Source organism: Danio rerio, chromosome 2 (genome assembly GCF_052040795.2).
Source record: "Danio rerio strain M-AB ecotype USA chromosome 2, GRCz13ab, whole genome shotgun sequence".
NCBI lineage: Eukaryota > Metazoa > Chordata > Actinopteri > Cypriniformes > Danionidae > Danio > Danio rerio.
This window is the reverse complement of record NC_141022.1, coordinates 47,963,474-47,990,796: the sequence shown is the minus strand read 5'-3', so window position 1 is coordinate 47,990,796 and position 27,323 is coordinate 47,963,474. Positions and strand designations below refer to the sequence as shown.

At 34.1% G+C, this 27,323-nt stretch overlaps 1 protein-coding gene across 5 annotated transcripts in view; it reads right to left on the bottom strand.

Moving 5' to 3' along the window:
- Positions 1-27,323, bottom strand: part of kcnab1b (potassium voltage-gated channel subfamily A regulatory beta subunit 1b) — a 105,674-nt gene that overhangs the window by 9,549 nt on the left and 68,802 nt on the right. For 4 of the 5 annotated variants that reach the window (XM_087241357.1, XM_087241358.1, XM_087241355.1 and 1 more), the window contains 2 exons: positions 25,978-26,021; positions 16,439-16,525 (listed from right to left, as the gene is read on the bottom strand). In XM_087241357.1, coding sequence (XP_087097483.1) covers positions 16,439-16,525; positions 25,978-26,021 — 131 coding nt within the window. Of the gene's footprint in view, positions 1-16,438; positions 16,526-25,977; positions 26,022-26,179; positions 26,991-27,323 lie in introns of those variants that run through there. The other variant, XM_087241359.1, reaches the window with a different exon arrangement.

Below are 27,323 nucleotides of genomic sequence, written 5' to 3'. Positions count from 1 at the left end.
CTGAATAAATGTTGTATGAGCCTATTTGTTTGAATTTAATAACCGTTATATGATGCATTTCAGTTTTAAAAGTCAACATTTGACAAGAAACAGTCTTCATAGATTTCTTTGTTGGACATCTTTAACCTACAGGCTGCATTCTGCTTATGGGGCTGCGAGAAAATAAATAAAAAGAGGGGAGCTGCAGTAAAATAACGAATAAAAAGATTGAGGCTATGGTCAAATGAATCAATGAATGAAAAAAGTGCGACTGCTCAGACTGGCCCTCGTGGCCAAAAAAAACGGACCGGCCCACGGTAAATACTCCTGGTCCTCCCAATTAGGCAGTCCGGGCATGAGTATTATTACCATTCGATATTTACTACCAAATTACATTAAAAGTGAATGTTCATAAAAGAGTCCAGTGACACGTTCAAAAGAAGTCCACTGGAGCCATCTTTATTCAACGTCTTTATAAGACGTCTTTTTATCGTTCAGTATTAAATCTCCAACTAAATGTTCAAAATATGTCTGTTTAGAGTTCAGTAGTTACTCAAAATTGACAATAAAGGTGAACCTTTAAAAGACAGGTTATACAGTGTGTAAAATAAGTATTGATCACGCCACCACTTTACTCGGAAAACATATTTGTAAAGGTGCCGTTGACTTTTCACAAGATATCAGTAACAACCAATTAAATCCAGACACACATTGAAAACTAAATTAATCAGTTCACAAATGAAGTTATGTATAATAAAATGAAATGACGCAGGGGAAAGGTATTGAACACATGAAGTAAGGGAGGTGTAAAAAGACATGGAAAGCCCAGACAGCAGCTGAAATCTCTAGTTGATGTCAGATGAATTAGCTGCTTCAGTCCCAACACCTACGTTACCAGATGATGAAGATGAAACCAGGACATTTCAGCAAGACGATGATCCCAAACACAGCCAAGGAAACTCTTAAATAGTTTCAGAAAAAGAAAATAAAGCTTCTAGAAAGGCTCAGTCATTCTCACCTTAAATGAATTCAATAGAAAATAAGAACTAAACATCAGTGTTGAGAGAACAGACCCAGAGAACTGTCAAGATTTTTAGACTCTGTTGAATTATGGGGTAAATCACATTTTCTAAAAGGCATCCTAAAGCTGTCAATAGCAAAAAAAACATTTATTAAACAAAGTATTTAATACATTTCAATAGTTCAGTACTTTCTCCTTGTGTCATTTCATTGTTAATCTTTTTTTTTTCAGAATTTTTTGTTTTGTTTTATTTAGATGTTTAAATTCTTTTATTTTTTATTATTATTATTATTATTATTTTTTTTTTTTACAAACATCTGGGTCATTTTCATGTCAACAGCTCCTACAGAAATATATTTACCAGGAGAAATCCTGACATGTTCAATACATATTTTACCCGCTGAATATGTATTGCATATATGCAGAAATCATATATTTGTTTTAGGGGGAAAAAAAAAACTATTTTGAAACCCCAAAATCCAACAGATGTATGTGTAGTTTTGCGGATATTAAACATAAATATAATCTTTGTATTTTTTTTAAGTTGTCTCCTTTTGGATTTATATTTAAATAGTGCGCACTTTTTAAACAATATTACATTGAAAGATCTGAAAATCTATACATACACCTGCTCAAAAACCAAATGCAGGAGATGAATTAAACCACCACATTTCACCATCATTTATTTGGGATTCAGTTGACTAAAATGCTAAGTCGACTAAAATCGACTAAGTCTGAAGTTGACTATAGGGATGAACTGTGGTGAAATAAAAAAAAAAAGCCCAAATAATTTTAGTTTCAAGTCAATTTTCAGATGTTATACAAACATCCAATTTGCTTTTATCAGAAGTTTTCTTTTCTGTCATTTAAGTTGTATGTTGAAATTGCCATCCGGGTTGCTATTAAGAATAATGTTGATAAGCAGTTTTGTGGCTGTTGGAATGCATTCAACCACATGATGAGCATCTAGGAAAACAATCTGACTGAATGTGTTTTCGACTGAAAGGGGTTAAAAGTGAACAAGCTCAGAACATTTCAGACGTGTGTTTAGCATAGTCTACAGAGAATTATGTAGCAATATACTGCATAACCTACAATTCAAAAGCAGAATGTAAGCAGCATAACAGTCCAGTGCAAATAGCTCTCAGCAGTATTTTTCATAGCTGTGTTTGCATTATTAACTGATTTGCATAATTCCTTAAGTATACAGGGTGCTAAAAGTCCATGCAAACAGACATCGACAGAGCAAGGCTTTCTTACAGAATCGAATCCGAAATGGACATCAAGGCCTTGTTAACTCAATTTCACCCTAAAGAAACATTCATATCTCATAGTGCTTCTGGTGCATAGAGCCATTTTGCTCAATGACTTAAATGGATAATGGTCTACATGACGCACTTCAAAAAGTAGGCTTATTGAACCTTGATGTACTTAGAAAGGCCCAGTGCCAGACATTTGTGTTTTTTGTTATCCAGTGGAACTGAATAAGGAATTTAAACATCTATTTGTATTTTTGTGTATTGAATATTGTTTGTTACAACTAATCAATAATTATTAGAATTAAAGTAGTTATTAGAGAAAAAATATATAAAAATTATAATTAGTAGTTTTTTAGCATGTTGCATTATAGTTATCTTTATGAAATAAACCCAGAAATTACTGTTTTAACAGTGATTTCATTACTATTATTATCTAATTTGATGTTCATATGTTTCGTTTTGACTAATCCTATTTGCCAATAATGTATTTACATATCACAGTTTAAAAGCATATTATTGGTTTCAAATGTAAATAAATTAGCATATTCAGTTTTATGCTAAATTCTGAAGCATTTTAATTAACTTTATAACTAAAACAAAAATGTACAATTATTTGAATATCACTCTGGAGATCACACAAAATAAATCCAAGCATGTGAATCATGTCAACTATTGTCAAATTAGTTTTGTGCGTATGTGCTAAAAAAGTAATTGTATATCAGAGTTTTTGTGAGCATATGTAAAGTTTCTCAGTTAAAGTTTTTGGGAGAATGTAAAATATTCCTTAGGCACTAAATCAGCTTATTCACATGATTTCTAAAGGATACTGTAACACTGCAGACTGCCAAATCATACAGAAAATTCTGAAATAAATTCAAATGTAAAAATATATTCAAATAGAAAATCTTTGTTTTAAATTTGAAGAATATTTTACAATATTACTGCTTTATCTAGAGAGAGTTAAAAGTCATAATTATTAGCATAATTATTAATAATTTTTTTGACACATTTCTAAACATTCATTCCTTCATTAATTTGCTCGCCACAGCGGAATGAACCGCCAACTTATCCAGCATATGTGTTTACGCAGCTTAAGTGACATTTAAAGGCTTAACTAGGTTAATTAGGTTAACTAGGCAGGTTAGGGTAATTAGGCCAGGTATGATGATGGTTTGTTCTGTAGAATATTGAGGAAAAAATGCTTAAAGGAGCATATAATTTTGACCTTAAAATGGGTTTTAAAAAGTTTTTAAAATGCTTTCATTCTAGCCGAAATAAAATAAATAAGACTTTCTCCAGAAGAAAAAATATTATCAGACATACTGTGAAAATTTCCTTGCTTTGTTAAGCATCATTTAGGAAATATTTAAAAAAGAAGAAAAATTCAAAGAGGGGCTAATAATTCTGACTACAACTGTTTATATACATTCATATGAAGAGTTCAGATGCAAAAACCTGATGCAAAAAATTTCATCTGTAATTTTCGTCTAAAATTAGCATATTTTTCTCAGGTTCCTATGTGTAGGTTCAGTAAATTAATTTTCATTCAACAATAAAACAAACAATTTTGACTTTGTCCGTACAATATATTTCATCATATTTCATAGCTCTATGTAGACCACTAACAGACAGCAATCTCTGTGTCATCGCACTCTTGTATATGATGTCCGTTTGACAGAGCGCCACCCTGCAGCGGGCAGCATCACCATCTGCTCCGTCATCCCCAAGGCACTGCTGTTCTGCATCATTAACAGCAGAACCCTTTACCACTGTTCTCAGTTCAGCTCAGCCATTACTCTTCGGCTACTGCTTCCTAGCTTTCAGGCAAGAGCTCTGAGATCTAGATCTGCTATAAATGCCTCCGTCATAAGCTCATAAAGCTGCTTTATTGCTCCATCATTCAGATTTTCATATGCAAAGAACTGCATTTCTCAGTCTCATCAATGTTTGACTGGAGGCGTTTTACTGTGGCTATTACTCTGGGCTTTGTTGTGTGTCCACTTTGTGTGTGGGTGTGTGTGTGTGTAAAGATGTTAGAGGGAAGCTGCTCATTTGACAGCGGTCAAATGACACTTCTGAGGACCGCCAATAGTCCCTTTAAAATGCCGTCTGATGCACATTGCACACAAATTGGAAAGCGTGTGTTGAGGCTGACAGGCTGCAATCTCATTGGCTTGTTGAGGCTGACAGGCTGCATTTTCATTGGCTGAAAGCATAGTTTGGTTAGTGCCATCATATTTTTGTGTATGTATTAAATTGATAGCGTATGCAACAAACAAATTTCTGTCATCATTTATTTAGAATAAAATGTCTCAATATAATTTTTTTGTCCGGGTATGCAATTTTGAGGTCTGTTTTTGGACGGCATTAATGTTTGGTGAATGTATTAACAAATAAGAACTAAAAATATTAAAAATATAGTATTTTATCTTAGCTTATACAAGTTTTAAACAAAATACTATCAGAAAATGATGTTTGCTGTTTGTTCGAACTACTGAATCAACACAATTCTTAAATTTTCTTGGGACAACTTAATTGTTTAATGTTCAGTCCACTTTTGTGTGGAACCCAACATTTTTTACAATGTATACAGAGTCTCTAATGTGACACAATGACGTTTAAAACAAGTAACTTATTGTGGGAATGCAATGTTTTTTTAAGCACACAAATTCACTTAAGAACACAGTCCACTTTTTCCCAAAAGTTTTGCAAGGAAAATGCATTACCTTTGGGGACAATTCTTGAAAAAACACAATAATAAAACATGAACACACAACTGTTTTGCGGGAAAAGGCCGTTAAACGCAATGCTTTTTGTAAGAGAATGCAAACATTTGATGGGGGACTCCATAGATTCTCTGATCACCCCATATAAATATTGTGCAATTCTGAGTGTGCTCTTCACAGGTGAGTGGGCTTGACAAACCAATTGTCGGACACATTTTCTCCTCTCTGTATGCGCCAGACACCTTTTAAAAGACACTATGTTGAGTGTGCTTCAAGCAAATAAGTGGGCTTGACAAACCACTTGTAGGAAACACTCTTTTCTTCTCCATATGCACCTTCTTATAATCACCCCATACAGTACATCTTGGAAACATTGTGCAATTCTGAGCATGCTCTTCACAGGTGAGTGGGCTTGACAAACTAATTGTAGGACACACTCTCCTCTCCACTTGCACCAGACACCTACTTATGAACACTCCATGTTTCTGGAAAACATCATACAATTCTGAGCCCGCTTCAAGCATGTAAGTGACTTAACAAACCACTTGTAGGACACACTCTTTTCCTCTCCATTTGCACCAGACACCTTTTGATAATCACCCAAATGTTCTTGGAAGCATTGTGCAATTCTGAGTGTGCTTTACACAGGTGAGTGAGCTTGACAAACCATTTGTAGGACACATCCAGTCCTCTTCGGTTGCACCAAACACCTTCTTATTATCCCCCATTCGTCTTGGAGTTATTGTGCAGTTCTGAGTGTGCTCCACACAAGTGTGCCGCAAGCCTACGTTTGAGTGAAGGTTTCGGCCGTTAGATCGCCCCCTGGGGGCTGGCTGCAGTACAAGTCATAAAGCCCGCCTCCTCCGTGTAATAAAAAAAAATAAAAAAAAATATTACACTTGCAATAAAATGTCCCGAAAGATAGTTCTGGTCGATTAAGGCACTGGTTATTGTGTTGAAATAGGTGCAGATCTTCATTTTTGTAAACAGTTTGTTTTTAGCAGTAATTTAATGCTGGGCGTGTCATCGTGATTGACAGCTGTGATTGACAGTTTCTCAAAGCGCGGCGTCTGAGCTTCGGCAGGAGACTGAAGTAGACTGAAATGTTATTATTCGATTTCTGTGTTATTTTACCATGACAAAATGAGTTCAGCAGTAAACTATAGTTTCTGACATACATGATCCTGGTGGAACACTGTTTATTCGCTAAGTTCAGGGCTTTTTTCGGGCTTTATTAGTTTGCTGATACACGCCTAGGCACCCAGATAGCAAAACACAGTTCCGGCTAGATTCTCGCCTGCCGGAGACTTATCTCTTAGAGCTCAGACTGACTAATGTTACCTCTGCTGGACCTACTCCGGATGCCTGGACTCACTGCCCGATTCCAGTCCGAGTCAATCGAGCCAGATGCGGCGGCCGAGCGAGCCGGCGCTGCCGCATGCGAGCCGGAATCAGCCCGCGACGCCGCGAGTAGGTTATGCGCTGCGGCCTGGAGCTGGCGCGATTGAATATATAAAACCCTCATATTTGTTAAAGTTATTACATCCATTTGTGTTGATATGACAGCAAACGCATGCTGAGAAGTTCGGGGGGCGTAGTTGATTTTACATAAAGCGTTTGATTGGAAGCTCGACTCTGCTCATTTTCGCGGCTCCTCCTCTGGCTCCATCAGACAGTTCTTCTGCGCATGTCTGGCTCCAATTTCAGCAGTCTTTTGCGACAGTTTGTGCCCGTCAAGCAGGCGTTTTGCCCTCAAGGCGTTCAATGGGAAAAAGGGCTGTCGCGTCGTCCATATTTTTTACAGTCATTGGCTCCACACAGGTTAGTTTGCTTGACAAACTACTTGTAGGACACACTCTCTCCCCTTTCGGTTGCACCAGACACCTTTTTATAAACTCTCCACGTTTCTGGAAACACCATGCAATTCTGAGTGTACTTCAAGCATGTAAGCGGGCTTGACAAATCACTTGTAGAACACACTAATTTCCTCTCCATATGCACTAGACACCTTCTTATAATCACCCCAACATTGTGCAATTCTGAGTGTGCTTCACACAAGTGAGTGGGCTTGACAAACCAACTGTAGGACACACTCTTTTCCTCCCTATTTGCATCAGACACCTTCCTATTATCACCCCATACTTCTTGGAAAACATTGTGCAATTCTGAGTGTGCTCCACACAGGTGAGTTGGCTTGAAAAACCAATAGTCAGGCACAGTTTCTCTCTGTAAGCACCAGACACCTTCTTATAAACACTCTATGTTTTTGGAAAACATCATGCAATTCTGAGGGTACTCCAAGCATGTAAGTGGGCTTCACAAACCACTTGTGGGACACACTCTTGTCCTCTCCATATGCATCAGACACCTTCCATACTTCCTGGAAAACATTGTGCAATTCTGAGTGTGCTCCACACGAGTGAGTGGGCATGACAAACCAATTGTTAGACACACTCTTTTCCTCTCCATATGCACCAGACACATTCTCTTCATCACCCCATACATCTTAGGAACATTGTGCAATTCTAAATGTGTTCTTCACAGGTAAGTGGGCTTGACAAACTACTTGCAGGACACTCTCTCCACTCTGTATGCATCAGACACCTTCTTATAATCACCCCACACTTCTCTGAAACATTGTGCAATTCTGAGTGTGCTCTTAACAGGTGAGTGGGCTTGACAAACCAATTGTAGGACACACTCTCTCCTCTCTGGATGCTCTGTAGAATAAAAAAACTGAACTAATTTAGACTTATCATAGCTTTTATTTATTGCTGCTCTGTTGATTTGATGTACTTTTATCCTCACTTGTAAGTCACTTTGGAATAAATAATCCTGGGCAGTCTGGGCAGGTCACAGTCTAATGTGGACCAATCTATACGATGTTTGAAAGACCAGGGAAGCTGAAGGCATTAACAAAAGAACTTCTCCGAAGGAACAAGACAAGTGAAGGTGAAAGGAGATAAAAAAAGAACAGGGGAGTAGAAAACAGCAGCCAAATCTACCTCAGTACATAATGAAAATGAAAGCCCACTCCCACTCTCTCATTACGAACTCCGTACGAAAGAACAGAAATGTGAGCGTGTGGGTGAGAATGGATGAGGAAAAAAAAAGCAAGTGAACGTCAGCTAAGCACAACAATACATCTGCTCAAGAAAAGAGAGAGAGAGGCAAAAAAAAAAAAAAAAACTCACAGGAACCCAGAGGCACATGTCAGCGTGAACACAACCGAATGGCACTTCAGCAAACCATCATATAGCTTGTTCTCAGGAGAGTTGGTGGACTGCAGCTCAGTTGTGTCTCGAGACATCTGAGCAGCAGAAGCCTGAAGAGTTCATCTAATGTAATGTGAATGTTTGGGGTTTCTGCATTGCGTGGGCTGCAGAGCGTGTGCCGATGCGTCATGCCCATGTGTCCCCTCAGATTTTCGATGGCAAATTCCTCACAAAAAAATTGATAAATGAAAATGTACGCTTAATTTAAACTGTAAAAAACAGAATTTGCTCGTACCTCATGATTTGCAGCTGTTTTTCTATTTGTATTACGGGACTTGCATTATGAGACTGTGATCTATGTGTCAACTCATTTTTGATCTGTCACAATCACCAGCGATCTAATCCTGGCAGATCGCTAAAGAACTACAAATCTGCTGATATATGGACTACAGGTTCCAGTCATGCACAACACACACACACACCTGTTCAAGATCACGATTGATTACATTTACACAGCTGGGAGCTGCTCAAAGGCTTGGACAGATTAGATGGACTTTGAACACAGCACACACACATCTCTTTGCTGAGTCTTGTTAAACAGTGTTGTAAACATTACAACATGTTTTCCTTGCCTTGCCTTCCCTGTTTGAACTTTGCTTTGATTTGATTGTTTTACGTTGTCTGCTGCCTGCCTTCTGACCAATCACTGAATCTGAAATTCCTGTGTACATCTGTTTGCCCCTGTGTTGACTGTTGCTTGCCTGATTATTCTCTGTTTAATCAACCTGCGCTGGAGTCAGCACCTCACTTGCCTTGCATCCCATTTACATTACAGCGACATTTTTAGTGTGAATGATATATTGTCTGGGTTGATCATGTAAATTATGGTACATTAATAAGTAAAAGCAAATTTAATTATTTCATAGATTTATTTATGCTGCTGATGGATTTCGACTATGGTGCTGATTTGGTTTAGTCAATTTACTTATGCCTCATACTTTGGACTGTGGGAGGAAACCGGAGAACCCAGGGAAAACCCATGGGAGCACGGGGAGAACATGAACTCCGCACAGAAATGTCAACTGGCCGGGTAAAGGCTTGAACCAGAGGCATTCTTGCTGTGAGGCAACAGCGCCAGCCACTGGGCCGCCGTGCTGCCCTATAAAGGTAAAAGAGGAGGAGAGGGGGTGGAAGGGGGGATTCTTCAAGACGAAGATGACTAAGGTAAGATGCTTTTGTTATTTATACTAAGTTAGGAATTGATGTCTGATTGATGATCATCCGTTAGCTTAACTCAGGGCCAGCCGTGTCAATCATAAGCATGTGATCCTCTCAAAATTACTTTGTACAGTAAATAAACTTCACATACCAATTTGTAACAAAATTTAATAAAATATATTTAACAAAGTAATTCAAGTTAATTCAAAATGTGTACACTCCAATGAATATGTTAAAGAAATAAAAAAAACAAGAACTGAATTTTAATAAAGAAGAACAATAAAGAGAACAAAAAAAAACATTTAGATAAAATTTTGTTAGTATTTGTAGTTTGTTGTATTTTTTGTACATCTTATTTGACTTTAAAATGTGTCATCTTACTGTTTAAAAAGCTGTTACTGTAGGTCACCACACGCATATTTTAATGAACATAACTTTAATAAAAGTGTTTTGTTTAAATTCACCAAAATTTATTTTCTATTTTCACTGAAAAATTCATTATAAAAAAATCATTTTCAAAAGTGCTGTACTCATTAATGCTGTAACTGTATAATAATTACATTTAGCAACTTTTCCAATTCTTAACTTTTTTTTACTTTTTAGCCTCCTTACTCAAGCGTCATGTGATCCTTCAGAAATAACATTCTGAATTTATGCAATTTAATAATAATTTTTATTATTATTAGACTTAAAACAGTGATAAATATAACACGATCAAAAAACAGGATTGACTTATTTTAATAAGTGAAATCTTAAGTTGTCATGACTTGATCAAATAATTACTGACAGTGTGTGTTTGATGAGCTGCTTAATATTTTTTGTGGAAAAAGTAATTAGTTTTGATTAATTAAATGCATCTCTTACTTATGCCAAACTTTTGCTTAGTAATAATAATTCCTTACGTTTATATAGCGCTTTTTTAGACACTCAAAGCGATTTGCACATTTTTGGGGGAAATCTCCTCATCCACCTCCTGGATAACACTACGGCAGCCATATTGAGCTAGACCGCACACCACACACCAGCTGATTGGTTGGAAGGAGACAGAGTGATGAAACCAATTATGACATGGGGATGGTTAGGAGGCCATGATGGACAGGGGCCAGTGGGCAACCCCTACTCTTTTTCAAAGGACATCATGGGATTTTTATTGAACCTTGGTTTAACATCTTATCAGAAAGATAGTCTAGACGTCCCAATCAATATACTGGGGCATTAGGACCCACACAGAGTGCATGTTGACCCCTGCTGGTCTCACTAACACCACTTCTGGCAGCAACCAACTGTAGCTTTTCCATGTGGTCTCCCAGGTACTGACTACGTTAGCGTCAGAAGGCAAAGCATAGTTAGCTGCCGGCTTAAGTAGTGGTAATGTACTGAAACATGGTGTCCCTAAATGAACTGAAATTCATCTAACTACCATGTGAGCCAAAAATGCATTATGACCTATTTGTTACATCTAGTGTTTAAAGCCATCAGCAACGCATCCATCACTATGAGCATTTTGATGCATTTATTTCGAGCTCCAGATGGCTCAAACTGCAGAAGGATAGCAACAGAGTTACGCTCAATCATTACCCATATAGCTTATTAATCTCTATCAGGTTAAAAAAAGTACTTTCGGTAGGGTATTAGCTATAGTGTGCTGCATGTGGTTGTGTCATATGATAGCTTGATTTGATTCGTGGGCGTGTGTGTGGGGGGGAAAGACTGACAACATGCTGTGATTTTGATTTGTGGTTTTAATATCTGTATGCTATAGACTGATGTGTATGTTTTAAACACAAACGGGTCATATGAGGTTTGTGGAAAAAGCCAGTATGGTGTTTGGTCCACAATTTGTCAGAACAACAGTAATAAACAGAGGTGTGTGTTTGGGTTTATTAAAATGGCAACAGATATTACAGACTGTGAGAACATTTTAAAGAAATACTGTATTTATTAAATTAGTAATGAGACCTGAAACTTAAAGGAGATTTTGTAAATGTACTGTTTGTTTTTGTGTGGTGTCCTACAGCGCTTCAGTGCATGTTTAATAGGTATAGTTGGCTCAAAGTTACTGTTTATTTTACCCACCCTTAGGCTATCAAAGATGTCGGTGATTTTTTTTCAAGGAGGAGAACAGGAGAACAGGTTCGAGGAGAACAGATTTTTAGGTGAAACTGGGGTTTTGGTAATTCATAGAATGTAAGTGAATATATAAATCCCAAGATATATTCCAAATCTTTGTGGTTCTTAAGGATACATTGACTTTTTATGAAGTAAAATTATCAATCTGTGCAAGAAACTGAACATTTTTTACCTGAAATTTGCAGCCTAAACAAACAGCCCTTAACTTGCTGTTGCAATTTAGGGTTAGGTTGTTTAATTTAATTTAATTTAATTTAATTTAATTTAATTTAATTTAATTTAATTTAATTTAATTTAATTTAATTCATTTGTTCTGATTGACTTGACTGATTGCTTCACTTCATAAGAAAGTACAGGATTAAATTAAATTAAATTAAATTAAATTAAATTAAATTAAATTAAATTAAATTAAATTAAATTAAATTAAATTAAATTAAATTAAATACATTTTTGTTTTGTTTTGTTTTGTTTTGTCCGGTTGCCATTGACTGTTTATTGACTGATTGTTTCACTTCATAAGAATTTAATGTGTTATCAGGAACTACAGGATTTAATTAAATTAAATTTATTATTATTTTTTTATTAATTTGTTCCGATTGCCAAAGACTTCCATTTGTTTATTTACTGATTGTTTCACTTTTATTTGACTTCAACGTGTTATCAGGAACTACAGGTTTTAATTTTTTATTTAATTTTTTTGTTGTTGCCACTGACTTGCATTTTAATAGGGCCAAGGCATTGAGCATTAAGAGTTGATTCCAAATTTTGAGAATTGATTTGATAAGTTCCATCAGTTTAAATGAACTAATAAACTCATTTGCCTTTCTCTTGATAATAAGGATCAGATGTCACATTGCACATTTCAGTGAATATTCAGATGATTCGCTTAAATTGATTCAAATAACCATATCTAAATGTGTATTGCTTATTATTACCTTTTATTCAAGTTAATGGCGTTTGTTTACATTTTTAAACTTAATTTCTGTATCTAATACAAACATATTGATACTCATGGTTTTTGCTGTAGCCATCATATAAACGACTTTAGCATATTCAATTCAATTAATTTTTTTAATAGCGCTTTTTACAGTGTAGATTGTCTTAAATCAGCTTAGATGAAGATCTAGTATAAAACTAGTGAAACTGAATTATAGATTTTGAACTTCTCTCTGAGTAGATATGAAAGTTTTTGTCTTATTTTTGATTTGCTTTTATCTTTATTTTTTTCTTCTAAATAGTGCTGTTAGCCTGCTGTTATTATAACAAAACATCCACACACATCTGACTGACAGATAAACTGCGCTTCTTATTTCAGCGCTATGGTTATTTCAGTGTATATACACTTAGTCGTTTCTACTTGACAGTTGTGCAAATGCATTTCAGGCACAATACTTAAAATAAATTAAAAATAATACAACATAAGGTTATTTGCTCAAATTGAGTTTTCTTTTACAGTATTTACTACTGTAAGGAAGGAATCGAAATAGAACTTCAAACAACAGTGAGGAACAGTTTTCAGAATCCATTCTAGAAGTTATCAGCCCTAAATTTAATGAATCCCCCTATAACACATTGTACGGTGTGAATGTGTGAGTGTGAATAAAATAACAGCAACTATACCTTTAAGCTCTACTGTTAACAATTTTTGTAAATTACACTGCATTTAACTATTATATAAGCTGTATTGTACTGTAGAATGGTTATACAGTATGTTACTGTAGGTGAAAACTACTGTATATTTTACAGTAAATACAGTATATACAATACTTTACATACACAGAGCACAATAAATGCTGCTGTAAATGTAAATACAGTATTTTTACTGTAATTGATTCACAGTAAGTTACTGGCAAAATTGCTTCCAGTATAAGATACAATATAGACTCTACTGGAAATTGTTAACAGTGTACTTATGTACCTCAGTGTGTAAAAAAACTAACAAAAATCTCTAGCACTAGAAATATATATATAAAAAATTAAACTATATAATCAATGCTATAATTAAACATCCTACAAACCGACCTTGTTTAAATTCAAAACATAACGTACAGTACCAAGACATTTGCAAAAACAGACCAACAAGTCTCCAGGGAGAACAAGGCTAGTCACATTTGTTCTCAAGTTCGTTCCAAAACGTTTATTAAAATAGCCAATTATCATTATCTTCCCACGAGGATTGAAAAGTACGTGCCAGGAACACGTTGCACATCAATTTGGATTAAAGTCATTGCGGTTTTGATGGCAGAATGATGATTAAATGTTTTAGCCTGATAGATCTCCACGGCAGCCGCTCTAAAGCTCTGATTTGTATGGAATGTCCTCTTGAGATTATCCTCACACTGTAGGAAGTCGACGCATTAGTTTTCTGGCAGGTAACTCTGATGTAAAATGTGTTTACGCGTTGATAAGACTCGCTCATATACAGACAGGAAGAAATCCTAAAATAGTACGATGGCAGAAATCAGGTGTGCGTGGGATTGCCAATTTGCCTTGGAGGATACAAAACTATATTGAAGTTAAATAAGATAAACTACAATAAAATTAGCAATAAAGTTAAAAATAAAGTAAATGTATTAATTTATAGTGAAGTTAAATTAGTCCCTTTATTAATCTGGGGTCGCCACCAATAAATAAATTAGTAATTATAATAATAATAATGAATTTTAGTTTAAATAATAATGTAAATAATGATAAAAATTTAAATAAATAATTATTATGTATATATATATATATATATATATATATATATATATATATATATATATATATATATATATATATATAAACATTAAATATAAATAAAATAAACAAATTAGTTAAGAAAGTAATTATTATTAATTTAATTCATAAAAAAAATAATAAAATGATTGTAACTAAATAAAAATTACAAATATAATATATATATAATATATATAATAAAATAATAATAATAATATAAACATAATATATAAATAAAATAAAATATTTAGTAATTATTATAATATTAAATAATATTTAAATAAAAATAAAAATGTAAATAAATATAAAAATATATTAATAAAATATAAAAAAATAAAATAATAATAATAATAATATACATAAATATATATATAATAAATAAATTAGTAATTATAATAATAATAATTAATATTAATTTAAATATTAATAAAAGTGTAGAAAAATAAAAATATATAACAATAAAAATATTAATATAATAATAATATAAACATTATATAAATAAATTAGTAATTATAATAATAAATTATATTAATTTAAATAATAATTTTAATAATAATAATACAGTTGCAATCAGAATTATTTGCACCCCCCCCCCCTTAGATTTTTTTCTTTTTTAAATATTTCCCAAATGATGTTTCCTTGATGACGAGCAAGGAAATTTACACAGTATGTCTGAAACTGTTTTTTCCTCTAGAGAAAGTCTATAGAACAAACCATCGTTATACAATAACTTGACTAATTACTAACCTGTCTAGTTAACCTAATTGACCTAGTTAAGCCTTTAAATGTCACGTTAAGGTGTATAGTATCATGAAAAATATCTAGTAAAATATTATTTACTGTCATCATGGCAAAGATAAAATAAATCAGTTATTAGAGATGATTTAATAAAACTATTATGTTTAGAAATGTGTTTAAAAAATCTGCTCTCTGTTAAACAAAATTGGGGGAAAAATAAACAGGGAGGCTAATAATTCAGGGGGGGCAATAATTCTGATTGCAACTGTGTGTAAATAAATAAATTTAGTAATAAAAATATAAAAATAAAAATAAAATAAATAAATATGTGTGTGTGTGTGTGTGTGTGTGTGTGTATGTGTGTGTGTGTGTGTGTGTGTGTGAGCTTTAAAGTTTGGGCACACAGCAGGGAAAGATCAGCTTAAAATACACTGTGTACCCAGTGGGCAATTCTCTAATCCCCGTCAGACTGTGAGAGAGAGAGAGAGAGAGAGAGAGAGAGAGAGAGAGAAAGAGAGAGAGAGCGAGAGAGAGAGAGAGAGAGAAAGAAAAAGAAAAAGAAGAAAAAGACAGATATGGTGATGGGCAGAGTGTGTAAGAAGGAGACTTACTGAACACTGTGGTGCAACAGAAATTGAAAGAGAGCGAGAGAGAGGTCAGACTGGGATTATGATAACAGCTTGGTGAAAAAAACGGCCCCCTAAAACGTATGGAAATAGCACCCTACATCCTGGTTTACACACATATACTACCATCCCACACACAGTTGCACACACACACTTTTACAGCTATCCTTATGGGGACTTCCCATAGACGTAATGATTTTTTTTACTCTACAGATTGTATATTTTATCCTTTAGCCCAAAACCAAACCCTCACAGCAAACAATCTGCAGTTTTACATTTTCAAAATACTTCATTATGTTTGACTTATGAGCCGTTTTCCTCATGGGGACCAAAAAAGGTCTTCACAAGGTTAAAATGTACTGTTATTGCTATTGACCTTAATCTGCGATGCGGAAATGTGCTCGTTTTTGCAATTGTTTTAGAACTTTCGATTCAGTTCACTAATTGAGTGCTTCAGGTTTGTTTGAACCTACTGCACAGGCCAGTGTGTTGAAGCAGGGTTGGAACTAAACCTTGTAGGGCTGAGGAGTTGACACCCCTGATCCAGACAGATAAAAACAAATCAACATAAACTAACCTGCTCTGCAAGAATCTCTTCAAACTGTGGATGCACTATGACAGTAAAGAGACACCCGGCCTATGGTTTATGCTAATGCCTGCTATAGCTGCTTCAGTGACAGTGCTACAAATTCAGTGTATACTTGCATTGTTTTATGAACTGCCTCACATTTCTCAATGAAGTGATGCAGAAAACCAAAGCTAGGCGCCTCTGCATTGACTTTGATGGAGTGGCCTAAGCCTCACTTACCCTCCATAGGTGTGTTGCTGTCAGGGCGGTTGGCAAAAACCACATCCACATAATCCAGCTGTAACCTCTGCAAAGAGCCCTTCAGACCTATACAGAAGGAAAGGGAGAGAAATGATTATGATTTTGTTGTTGTTGTTGTTACAGTTTGATTTGACCTTCCCAGACTCGCTAGAAAATACTGCAAAAATGCCACTGCCATTTTCAGCTGAAATTATCAGTAGATAAAACAGCAGCAACTTTTATTTGTGTAATTTTAATAAATGATTAGTCATTTCTGCATGGTTCCTGTGGCACCATACCAGGTCCAGTTCTACAGAAAGCAATAGCACCCTCAGGTGTAATGACAGCATATTGTCAAAGCCTGTTTCACAAATACACCATCTGCAGTGCGTTTGCTGTCTGTATGTTTTATCATTTGTGGTTCAGTAGTATTCAAGTTGCAGTGCATCTGCAGTAAATCATCACTGTAAAATAAATGCATCAATTTGTGTGGAGACAACATGAAGGAATTAAGTTAACGTACTCATTTTTACAAATTTAAGTGGATTAAACATGAAACAATGAATTAGTCCCCCAAAACATTCAAGAACTGTGTTCGCATTCATTCGTTCATTTTCTTTTTTTTCTTAGCTCCTTTATTAATCCGGTGTCACCACAGTGGAATGAACCGCGAACTTATCCAGCACGTTTTTACGCAGCGGATTTCAGCTCATTTAAAATGTATTATTCATATTACTCATTTTAGTATGGAGCCAGATCAGTCTTAAAAATAATACATTTATAAAATAAAACTCATACATGCACAGCACCATTAACATTTACAAAATCGAATTCAAAACACGATTCAAAAATACACAAATACAATTCATTCAATCATTCACTTTCTTTTCGGTTTAGTCCCTTTATTAATCCGGGGTCCCCAAGGCAGAATGAACCGCCAACTTATCCAGCACATGTTTTACGCCGCGAATGTCTTTCCAGCTGCAACCAATCTTTGGGAAACATCCATACACACTTATTTACACTCATACACTACAGACAATTTAGCCTACCCAATTCACATGTACAGCATGTCTTTGGACTGTGGGGGAAACCAGAGCACCCGGAGGAAATCCACGCAAACGCAGGGAGAACATGCAAACTACACACAGAAACGCCAACTGACCCAGCTGAGGTAAGATCAAAATACTTTTCAAAAGTACACAAATCCTATAGGTAAATTCAAAACCCGATTCCAAAATACATAAATCCAATTCGTAATTCCAAATATGATTAAAAAATATACAAATCCAATCAATAAATTCAAAACACGATTTAAAAATACACAAATCCAATTCGTAAATTTAAAATACGATTTAAAAGTACACAAAACGAATTCGTAACTTAAAACTTGATTCAAAGTGCACAAATCGAATTCGTAAATTCAAAAGACAACTAAAAAATACACAAATCCACTTTGTAAATTCAAAACACGATTCAAAAGTGCGAAAATCAAATTTGTAAATTCAAAAGACGATTAAAAAATACGCATATACAATTCGCAAATTCAAAATATGATTCAAAAATACACAAATCCATTTCGCAAATTCAAAACACGATTAAAATATACACAAATCTAATTTGCAAAATCAAAATACGATTCAAAAATACACAAATACAATTTGTAAATTCAAAACACAATTTAAAAATACACAAATTTAATTTGTAATTTTAAAATACAATTCAAAAGTACGCAAATCCAATTAGTAGTTCAAAACCAAAACCTCAGTTTAAACTATTATTTGATAATGAACATCAATGTTATTAGCCCTCTAAAGGAATATATATTTTTAATTGTCTACAGGACAAACCATCATTATACTCTAACTTGCCTGATTAACCGTATTAAGCCTTTAAATTTTGGGACTTGTGGAGCTGCGCATTGATGGATTTGCTTTTTAATGTTTGAACTAAATTAAACTTCAACTCTAAAAAAACTGAACTGGCAGTTTCAGTCTACTAAAAACTTCTATGTTAAGCTGCTTTAACAAAATCTACATTGTAAAAGAGGTAGTGAAATGAGGATGAATTGAATTTAACCACACTTTAAGCTGAATACTTGTATCTTGAAAACTATCTAGTAAAATATTATGTACTGTCATCATGGCAAAGATAAAAGAAATCAGCTATTAGAAATTAGTTATTAGGACTATTATAATTTTGAATATGTTGAAAAAATCTTTGTTAAACAGAAATTGGGAAAAAAATATACAGGGGGTGCTAATAAATTAGGAGGGCTAATAATTCAAGAGCAAAAAAAAATATATATATATATGCAAAAAAAAAAAAAAAACTTCATCTTTTTTTCTACTTCCCCATCTATTTCTTCTTCCTCTCCTCTTATGTCTGCAAAGCTCTACTCTTTTTAATCCTCTTTCACCAGTTCACCTGTTCCTATTTTTGCACTTCCTCTCTCTTTCATCCCTCCATCCCTTTCCCACTTCAGGCTGTCAGCTCAAAATCAATGCCGATCATTGAGCGACAGCAAAAGTCTTCATTTTTAATCTTTTTTAGTCAGTTTCATTGTATAGTTGAATGAAATTACAGTTATTCACACATGTGCCGCTCGAAACTATATTCCCCCTTCACAAACTACAAAAGAATACATTAGGTAGAATTATTTTTCTGCTCGTTAAATGGGAAACAAAGTTGTTAGAGCTCAAAATGCATCATGAAAAATATCCTATTCATATTACTCATATCTGATAGTTCTGTGCGTGGAAATGACCTCAATTTGAGCTATTATTTGATGAACGTCATTCCTGTCGAACACCGAATGCAGCCCTCACCTCGTGGAAAATATGTGCCTGTGGTGACAATTTTATTAAAATGATATAATGCTACTTCTTGCGCATTTTGGGGTGTTATGAAGCCATGCTCTTTTCTTTCTTTCATCTTTTTTATGAGACTGATTATTTCACCTGAAAGCCTCCGTCTGTTTCCTGTTGTTGTTTTCCTTGTTTTTTCTTTTCTTTTTTGTGTTTTGTTATAAGCATATTAATTAGACTGAACCGGAAGATTCTTTATGATTGTTATTTTCAGGAGTTAACAACAAACCTTGGATCTGAGTAGGTTGTAGTTAAGATTAGTTAGTTCCTCCTGCCTCAGCCAGGTTTTGTCATGTGTTTGATTATATATGCACTCAAACAATGACATTTGCTGTTTGTTCAAACTACTTTTTTTTAAAGGAGCTGAAACAACACCATTCTTGAGGGTTTTTTGGGACAACTTAAATGTTTTATGTTCGAACCACTTAAATTTGTAAAAACTAATAAATTAATTCCTTCATGTTTCCCCAGTACAAATCGATTGTGTGGAATTTTTTTTTTTACAGTGAACAGTGTTCAGCATAAATGAGTACAGCACTCACAGATCTCTCTTTTAAATTATTTTTTTGTATGATGCTTTACAATACTATATTTGTCCATATACATTAGATTAATCAGTACCAAAGTCAAAACTGGAACTAATTTAATGAAAAAAAAACAACAGTCCCTACATTATAAAATTGATGTTTGCTGTTTGTTGAAACTACTTTTATAAAATGAGCTGAAATAACACAATTCTTGAGTTTTTGGGGGATAACTAAATTGTTTATGTTCAATTCACTTAAATTTGTAAAAACTAATAAGTTAACTTAATTTCTTTGTTTTCTTCAAGAAAAAATTATGGTGTGGAATCCAGCATTCTTTACAATGTATCACAGTCCAAAAAATAGTACACCCAAATTGGTTAAAACATAAAAATATGATATCAAATTTAGTTGAAATTTTGTAGTTTGTATTTTTGTTGTCAATTTAAATGCATTATGTTTCTGTTCCTAAAGTGAGGTGAAAAAATTCAATCAATATAACTGCTTAATTAAACCAAAACAATTGGCTTTATTTAATGAAAAATGTATAAAAAATCTTATGTTATATACAAATGTGTAGATATATACTTTTTATTTGATAATAAATTCCAGATTATTGCCCTGGTTATTGCAATAATTTATTTTATTATGTTTTATTTAAAATGATAAAAGAAGGCAATAAGCCAAAGGAAAGTAAGTAAGTCAGCAGGTAAGTGACTGATATATACATACATACATACATACATACATACATACATACGTACATATAAAATCATGTAAAAGCCTTAAAATCACTAAAAAACTGTCAACACAGTTTCACAAAGCTCTTTTATAATCAACAAAGCTCTTCACAATACACAATGAATCATTGATTTACATGTACTGTATATTGGATCTAAACTTGTTATAGTGAGGGAACTTGCAAGCATGAATTCTTTATTTGAGTGACTATCAAAACCTCAGATTGGCCACTGCATTCAAATAATTAACAGATATGTCTGAGATTGGCTCAACACTTAAAAAAAACAGTCAATTAAAAGCACTGTTTCTATCCAGAGTGCAATTACAAACACATACACCTGTTTCACACATACTCCATCTGCAGTGAGTGTACGGTCCAGATGGAGTATGTGTGTGTGTCTGTGCGTGCTCCTCCCAAAATAAAACTTCACTTCATGGTTCATTTTGCAACTTTTTAGGACTAAATGTTTGTCTAAATTCAGTTTTTAATATGAACTAATCTAAATGTGGAATATTTTACACTTTAATTATTTGTATATGATGACATCATTACTATTTTGCATCAGTGTTAATTTTGCCACAAACAACCTTATTCTCTGTATCCATATCTGACTCACTCAGGAAATGTTTTCTGTTTGTTGAAACTACTAAAATATGGAGTCAGATCAGTCTCATAAATAATACATTTACAAAATAAAATCCATACATGCACAGCACAATTTACATTTATTTACAAAATACAATTTGTCAATTTGTAAATACACAATTTGTGAGTTTACAAGTAAAAATCATAAATATTTTCGACAAATGAATTAGATTTGTGTATTTTTGAATCGTGTTTAGAATTTACGAATTGGATTTGTGTATTTTTGAATCGTGTTTTGAATTTATAAATTTAATTTATTTCTTTTTGAATCGTGTTTTGAATTTACGAATTGGATTTGTGTCTTTTTGAATCGTGTTTGGAATTTACGAATTGGATTTGTGTTTTTTTGAAGCATATTTTAAATTTGCGAATTGTATTTGTGTATTTTTTAATTGTCTTTTGAATTTACGAATTTGATTTTCGTACTTTTGAATTGTGTTTTGAATTTACAAATTGGATTCTGTATTTTTAAATTGTCTTTTGAATTTACGAATATAATTTGCGCACTTTTGAATTGTGTCATTTCCACACACAGAACTATCGAATATGGGAGTAATATGAAATGTTTTTTAGCTCTAACAACTTTGTTTCCCATTTGAAGAGAAAAAAATCGTTCTGCCTAATGTATTCTTTTGTAGTTTATGAAGGGGGAAAATAGTTTAGAGAGGCACATGTGTGAATAACTGTAATTTCATTCAACTGTTCTAGTAAATTGAAACTGTGTCAGTCCAGTTTTCAGAGTTAAAGTTCAGTTTAGTTCAGTTCAGTGTGGTTTAATTTTCACTGCTGAAAGTCCAAACACTGAAGAGAAAATCCATTGATGTGCAACTCCACAAGTCCCAACATTTAAAGGCTTAATTAGGTTATTTAGGCAATTTAGGGTATAATGAGGGTTTGTTCTGTAGAAAATTGAAAAAAAAAATCCTTAGGAGGGCTAATAATATTGACCATAAAAAGCATTTAAACTTTTTAAAACTGTTTTTATTCTAGGCAAAATAAAACAAATAAGACACTGGGTGAAACAATACAATTTTTTTCTTCCCAAATGAAGGTACTATAACATAAAGTAATACAGTATAAGATTTTAAACACACACATATACAAGTCAGAATTATTAGCCCCCCTTTGATTTTTTTCTTTTTTTTTAATATTTCCCAAATGATGTTTAACAGAGCAAGAGAATTTTCACAGTATGTCTGATAATATTTTGTCTTATTTGTTTTATTTCGGCAAGAATGAAAGCAGTTTTACATTTTTTAAACACCATTTTTAAGGACAAAATTATTAGCCCCTTTAAGCTATATTTTTTTTTCGATAGTCTACAAAACAAACCATCGTTATACAATAACTTGCCTAACTAGAACTTTACAATCTGTTTTGCACAAAAAGCATGCTTGTGCTGTTTTTCCTTCAAATAAATGCCACTTGCTTTGACATTTTATTATTTATTGCAATGGCATTTCAAGTTGTTTTTTTGTTATTTGAGTACTGCTTAAGTGTCCAAACTATTTCCAGGGTCACTCCGCATGCTTTGTTCTAGTTTAACTTTTTTTCCTTTCAAATCACATTTTCTTATTTCATACAAAGTAATGCACCGGCAAAAAAAACCTGATGCTTTACAGTCATGCCAAAAAATCTTGGCTGAGAAAGAAAGCCAGAGAAAATGACAGTGAAGCGCAAACACCAGGTGTGTTGAAACAAAGTTGTCAGATAGCTTTCATGACTCAGCCATACTGAAATTAATCTGACAGAAAAAAAAAACCCAAACCGCTGTAATCCAGCCAATCTCAGCCCTGTGTTCGCCTCCGCCATGGCTCTAATCACTCCGTATTTTCTGGGTTTGTGGAGGAGATATTCTTAGCAGGGAGCTTTTTATAAAGTACATAGATGATAAACAGACGTTTCTTTCTAACCCACAAACAATGTCAAACAAACACGAGTAACAGCGAGGAAGGGGAAGAGAGAGAGATTGGAGCCAGGAAGGAAAACTACACACAAGCTGGAGTGATAAAAATAACTTGAAGAACTGGAGAAATGAGCGCAGCATGTGAAGGATTCAATTAGTTTAGTGGTATACAAACAGCACATTTTCTCAATCTGAACTGAAATTACAATACGGTTATTAAACTCTCTTAAAATCAGCAGTCTGCCTTCATCACTTCTTAGCAATACAGAGAGCAAACAAAAATAATCAGAATTTATTATATGAAGGTTTAAAATGAAGCACTTAAGGGTTATGATTTCGAACCGTTTAATTTTGCGGTTGATCGTTATAATATAATGTAAATATATCATTTTTTGGATTACTGGAGAAAGCTGATACAAATCTTTTTTCTGTATAACTTCTATCACTTGCTATTGATAAACCGTTGTCCATATGATGTACCTTTATATAGTATGTTGATGTACATGCATTTACTTATATATTTGTGTATATAAATCTACACTCACTGGCCACTTTATTAGGTACACCTTACAAGTACGGGGTGGGACCTACTTTTTGCCTTCAGGATAGCCTTAATAATTTGTGGCATAGCTTTAACAAGGTACTAGAAAATTCCTCTGAGATTTTGGTCCATATTGACATGGTAGCATCATGCAGTTGCTGCAGATTTGTTGGCTGCACATCCATGATGCAAATCTCTAGTTCGACTACAACCCAAAGGTGCTCTATTGGATTGAGCTCTGGTGACTGTGAAGGCCATTTGAGTACAGTGAACTCATTGTCATGTTCAAGAAACCAGTCTGAGATGATTCACGCTTTACGACATGGCGTGTTATCCTGTTGGAAGTAGCCATCAGAAGATGAGTACACTGCTGTCATAAAGGGATGGGCATGGTCAGCAACAATACTCAGGTAGGCTGTGGCGTTAACACGATGCTCAACTGGTACTAATTGGCCTAAAGTTCCAAGAAAATATTTCCCACACCATTACACCACTATCTCCAGCCTGAACCCTTGATAAAAAGCAAGATGGATCCATGCTTTCATGTTATTGAAGCCAAATTCTGACCCTACCATCCGAATTTCGTAGCAGAAATCGAGACTCATCAAACCAGGCAACGTTTTTCCAATTTTCTGTTGTCCAGGTTTGGTAAGCCTGTGCGAATTGTAGCCTCAGTTTCCTGCTCTTAGCTGAGAGGAGTGGGACCCAGTGTGGGCTTCTGTTGCTGTAGCCCATCCGCCTTAAGGTTGAACAAGTGTTGTGCGTTTAAAGATGCATACCTCATGTGTAATGAGTAGTTATTTGAGTTACTGTTGCCTTTCTATCAGCTCGAACCAGTCTGGCCATTCTCCTTAGACCTCTGGCATCAACAAGGCATTTGTGCCCACAGAACTGCCGCTCGCTGGACATTTTCTCTTTTTTGGACCATTCTCTGTAAACCCTAGAAATGGTTGTGCATGAAAATCCCAGTAGGTCAGCAGTTTCTGAAATACTCAGACCAGCCCGTCTGGCACCAACAACCATGCCAAGTTCAAAGTCACTTAAATCACCTTTCTTTAAATTTAGTTTATTTAATTCACCTGTACTGCATGTCTTCGGACTGTAGGGGAAACCGGAGCACCTGGAGGAATCTCACATGAACACGGGGAGAACGTGCAAACTGCCAATTGACCCAGCCGGGACTCTTCTTGCTGTGAGGCGACAGAGCTAACCACTGAGCCATCGTGTCTCCCATATATATTTTTATTTTTTAATTTTTTGTTTATCTATTTTTTAATTTTTTTATAATCATTTTTTGTCTTTTTTGGTATATTTGGTTCTGATTTCTGTAGTACATGTTAAAATCTCCTACAATCAACAACAAAATTTTTTTTTTACTTTGAGTATCAGTGTGTCAGAAACATTTAGGATTGTCAGCTTTTGAAAGATTAAATATTATTGGTTAATTAGAATGTAAATAGATAATATATTACAAACTAAATAAATAAACAAATAAAACCCTTAAAATAGTGATCAAGGCTATCTTAATTTTTTTTATTTATATTAGTTTTATATTATTTATTACTATTATTAAGCTGCATTTTTGTCTAACATCCAGAATACATATTTATAAATGCAAAATTTAGGTTAAAACATGTCTTAATGAATGAATAAAGGAATGGAATAAAATGTCATTATAAATATGTAAATCTCCTAAATCAGCACTTTAATCTCATATTAATACAGTAATATTGCCGAGATCAAATCAGAATAATAATGCATGAAAATTTTCACTCATAATCAAGCAATAATCAAGTGGTTAAAATGAAAGGTTTTAAACAAGTTAATAAATGTATAAGATATAATATAAATGTGATCATTTTTTATCGTATTCTTCATTTTTGTCTCATATCCTGAATAAATATCTATATATGGTTCTGTACTTTGAAATAAAGCTAATTTACTTGGACATGCAAAATTTGCCAGTGAGGTGAATAATAAAGATCCTGAAAAACAGATTAAGTAAATGACATTCTTAACAGCAGCATATGTTGAATATTTGAATGTTTACTGTTAAATTATTATTTTAGTTTGACTGTAAAAGTGTTTTTGAAGAGCAACTCTTTGAGAGAGAGAATTTCACACTGTTTAAGAATGAATGCTGGTGTGGGTGCTGAGCTTTTATTAGGAACAAGGGCCACACACTAGTCTACTGCAGAGAAAGAGAGGTTGAAAAAAAATCAATAAGGGAGGAGGGACCGAGAAAGAAAAGAAGGATGAAAAGGTTCAGGTCAATTACGACACGAGAATTAGAAGAAAGGAGGAGGATATATACCTTCAATGATGTGCTTCCTCGAAAGCCCACGCTCTGTCTCTGCCCTGGAGAAGAAAGAAAGAAAGAAAGAAAGAAAGAAAGAAAGAAAGAAAGAAAGAAAGAAAGAAAGAAAGAAAGAAAGAAAGAAAGAAAGAAAGAAAAAGCCAAAAGTCTAAATCTTAAGGAGAAAATAATAGTAATTGTTATAGTAAAAGTTACTTACAGATAGAAAAATAGATAAAACGGTAGAACAATAGATAGAACAGTAGAACAACAGAATGACAGATGAATAAATGGATGGATGATAAAAGAATAGAACAACATAACAATGGATGGATGGATGGACAGATGGATGGATGGATGGATGGATGGATGGATGGATGGATGGATGGATGGATGGACAGATGGATGGATGGATGGATGGATGGATGGATGGATGGATAGATGGATGGATGGGAATGGAACAATAGACAACAATAAAATCAAATGATAGAATAATAAATAGAATACCAGATGGATGGATGATAGAAGGATAGAAAAACAGATTGATGGATGGATGGATTGGTGGATGATAGAAGGATAGAAAAAACGGATGTATAGATAGATTTATGGTTGGATGGATGATAGAAGGATCAAAAAACAGATGATGGATGGATGGATGATGGATTAGTAGATGATAGAAGGATAGAAAAAACAGATTGATGGATGGATTGGTGGATTATAAAAGGATAGAAAAAACTGATGGATGTATAGATGGATGGATGGATGGTTGGTAAATGGATGGATGATGGATTGGTAGATGATAGAAGAACATAAAAAACAGATGGATGGATGATGGATTGGTGGATTATAGAAAGATAGAAAAAACAGATGGATGTATAGATGGATGGATGGTTGGATTGATGATAGAAGGATCAAAAAAACAGATGATGGATGGATGGATGGATGGATGATGGAATAGTGGATGATAGAAGGATAGAAAAAAACAGATGGGTGGATGATGGATTGGTGGATGATAGCAGAATAGAAAAAAACTGATGAATGGATAGATGGATTGATAGATTGGTGGATAATAGATGGATAGAAAAAAAAGAAAATAAATTGATGAATCGGTGGATGATAGAAGGATAGAAGAAACAGATGGACGGACGAGGGATTGGTTGAAGATAAAAGGATAGAAAAAACAAATGGATGGTTGGATGAATTGTGGATTGGTGGATGATAGATGGATAGAAAAAACAAATAGATGGATGATTGGATGGATAATAGAAAGATAGAAAAAACAGATGGATTGATGGATTGGTGGACGATAGAAAAATAGAAAAAACAGATGGATGGAAGGTTGGATGGATGATAGAAGGATAGAA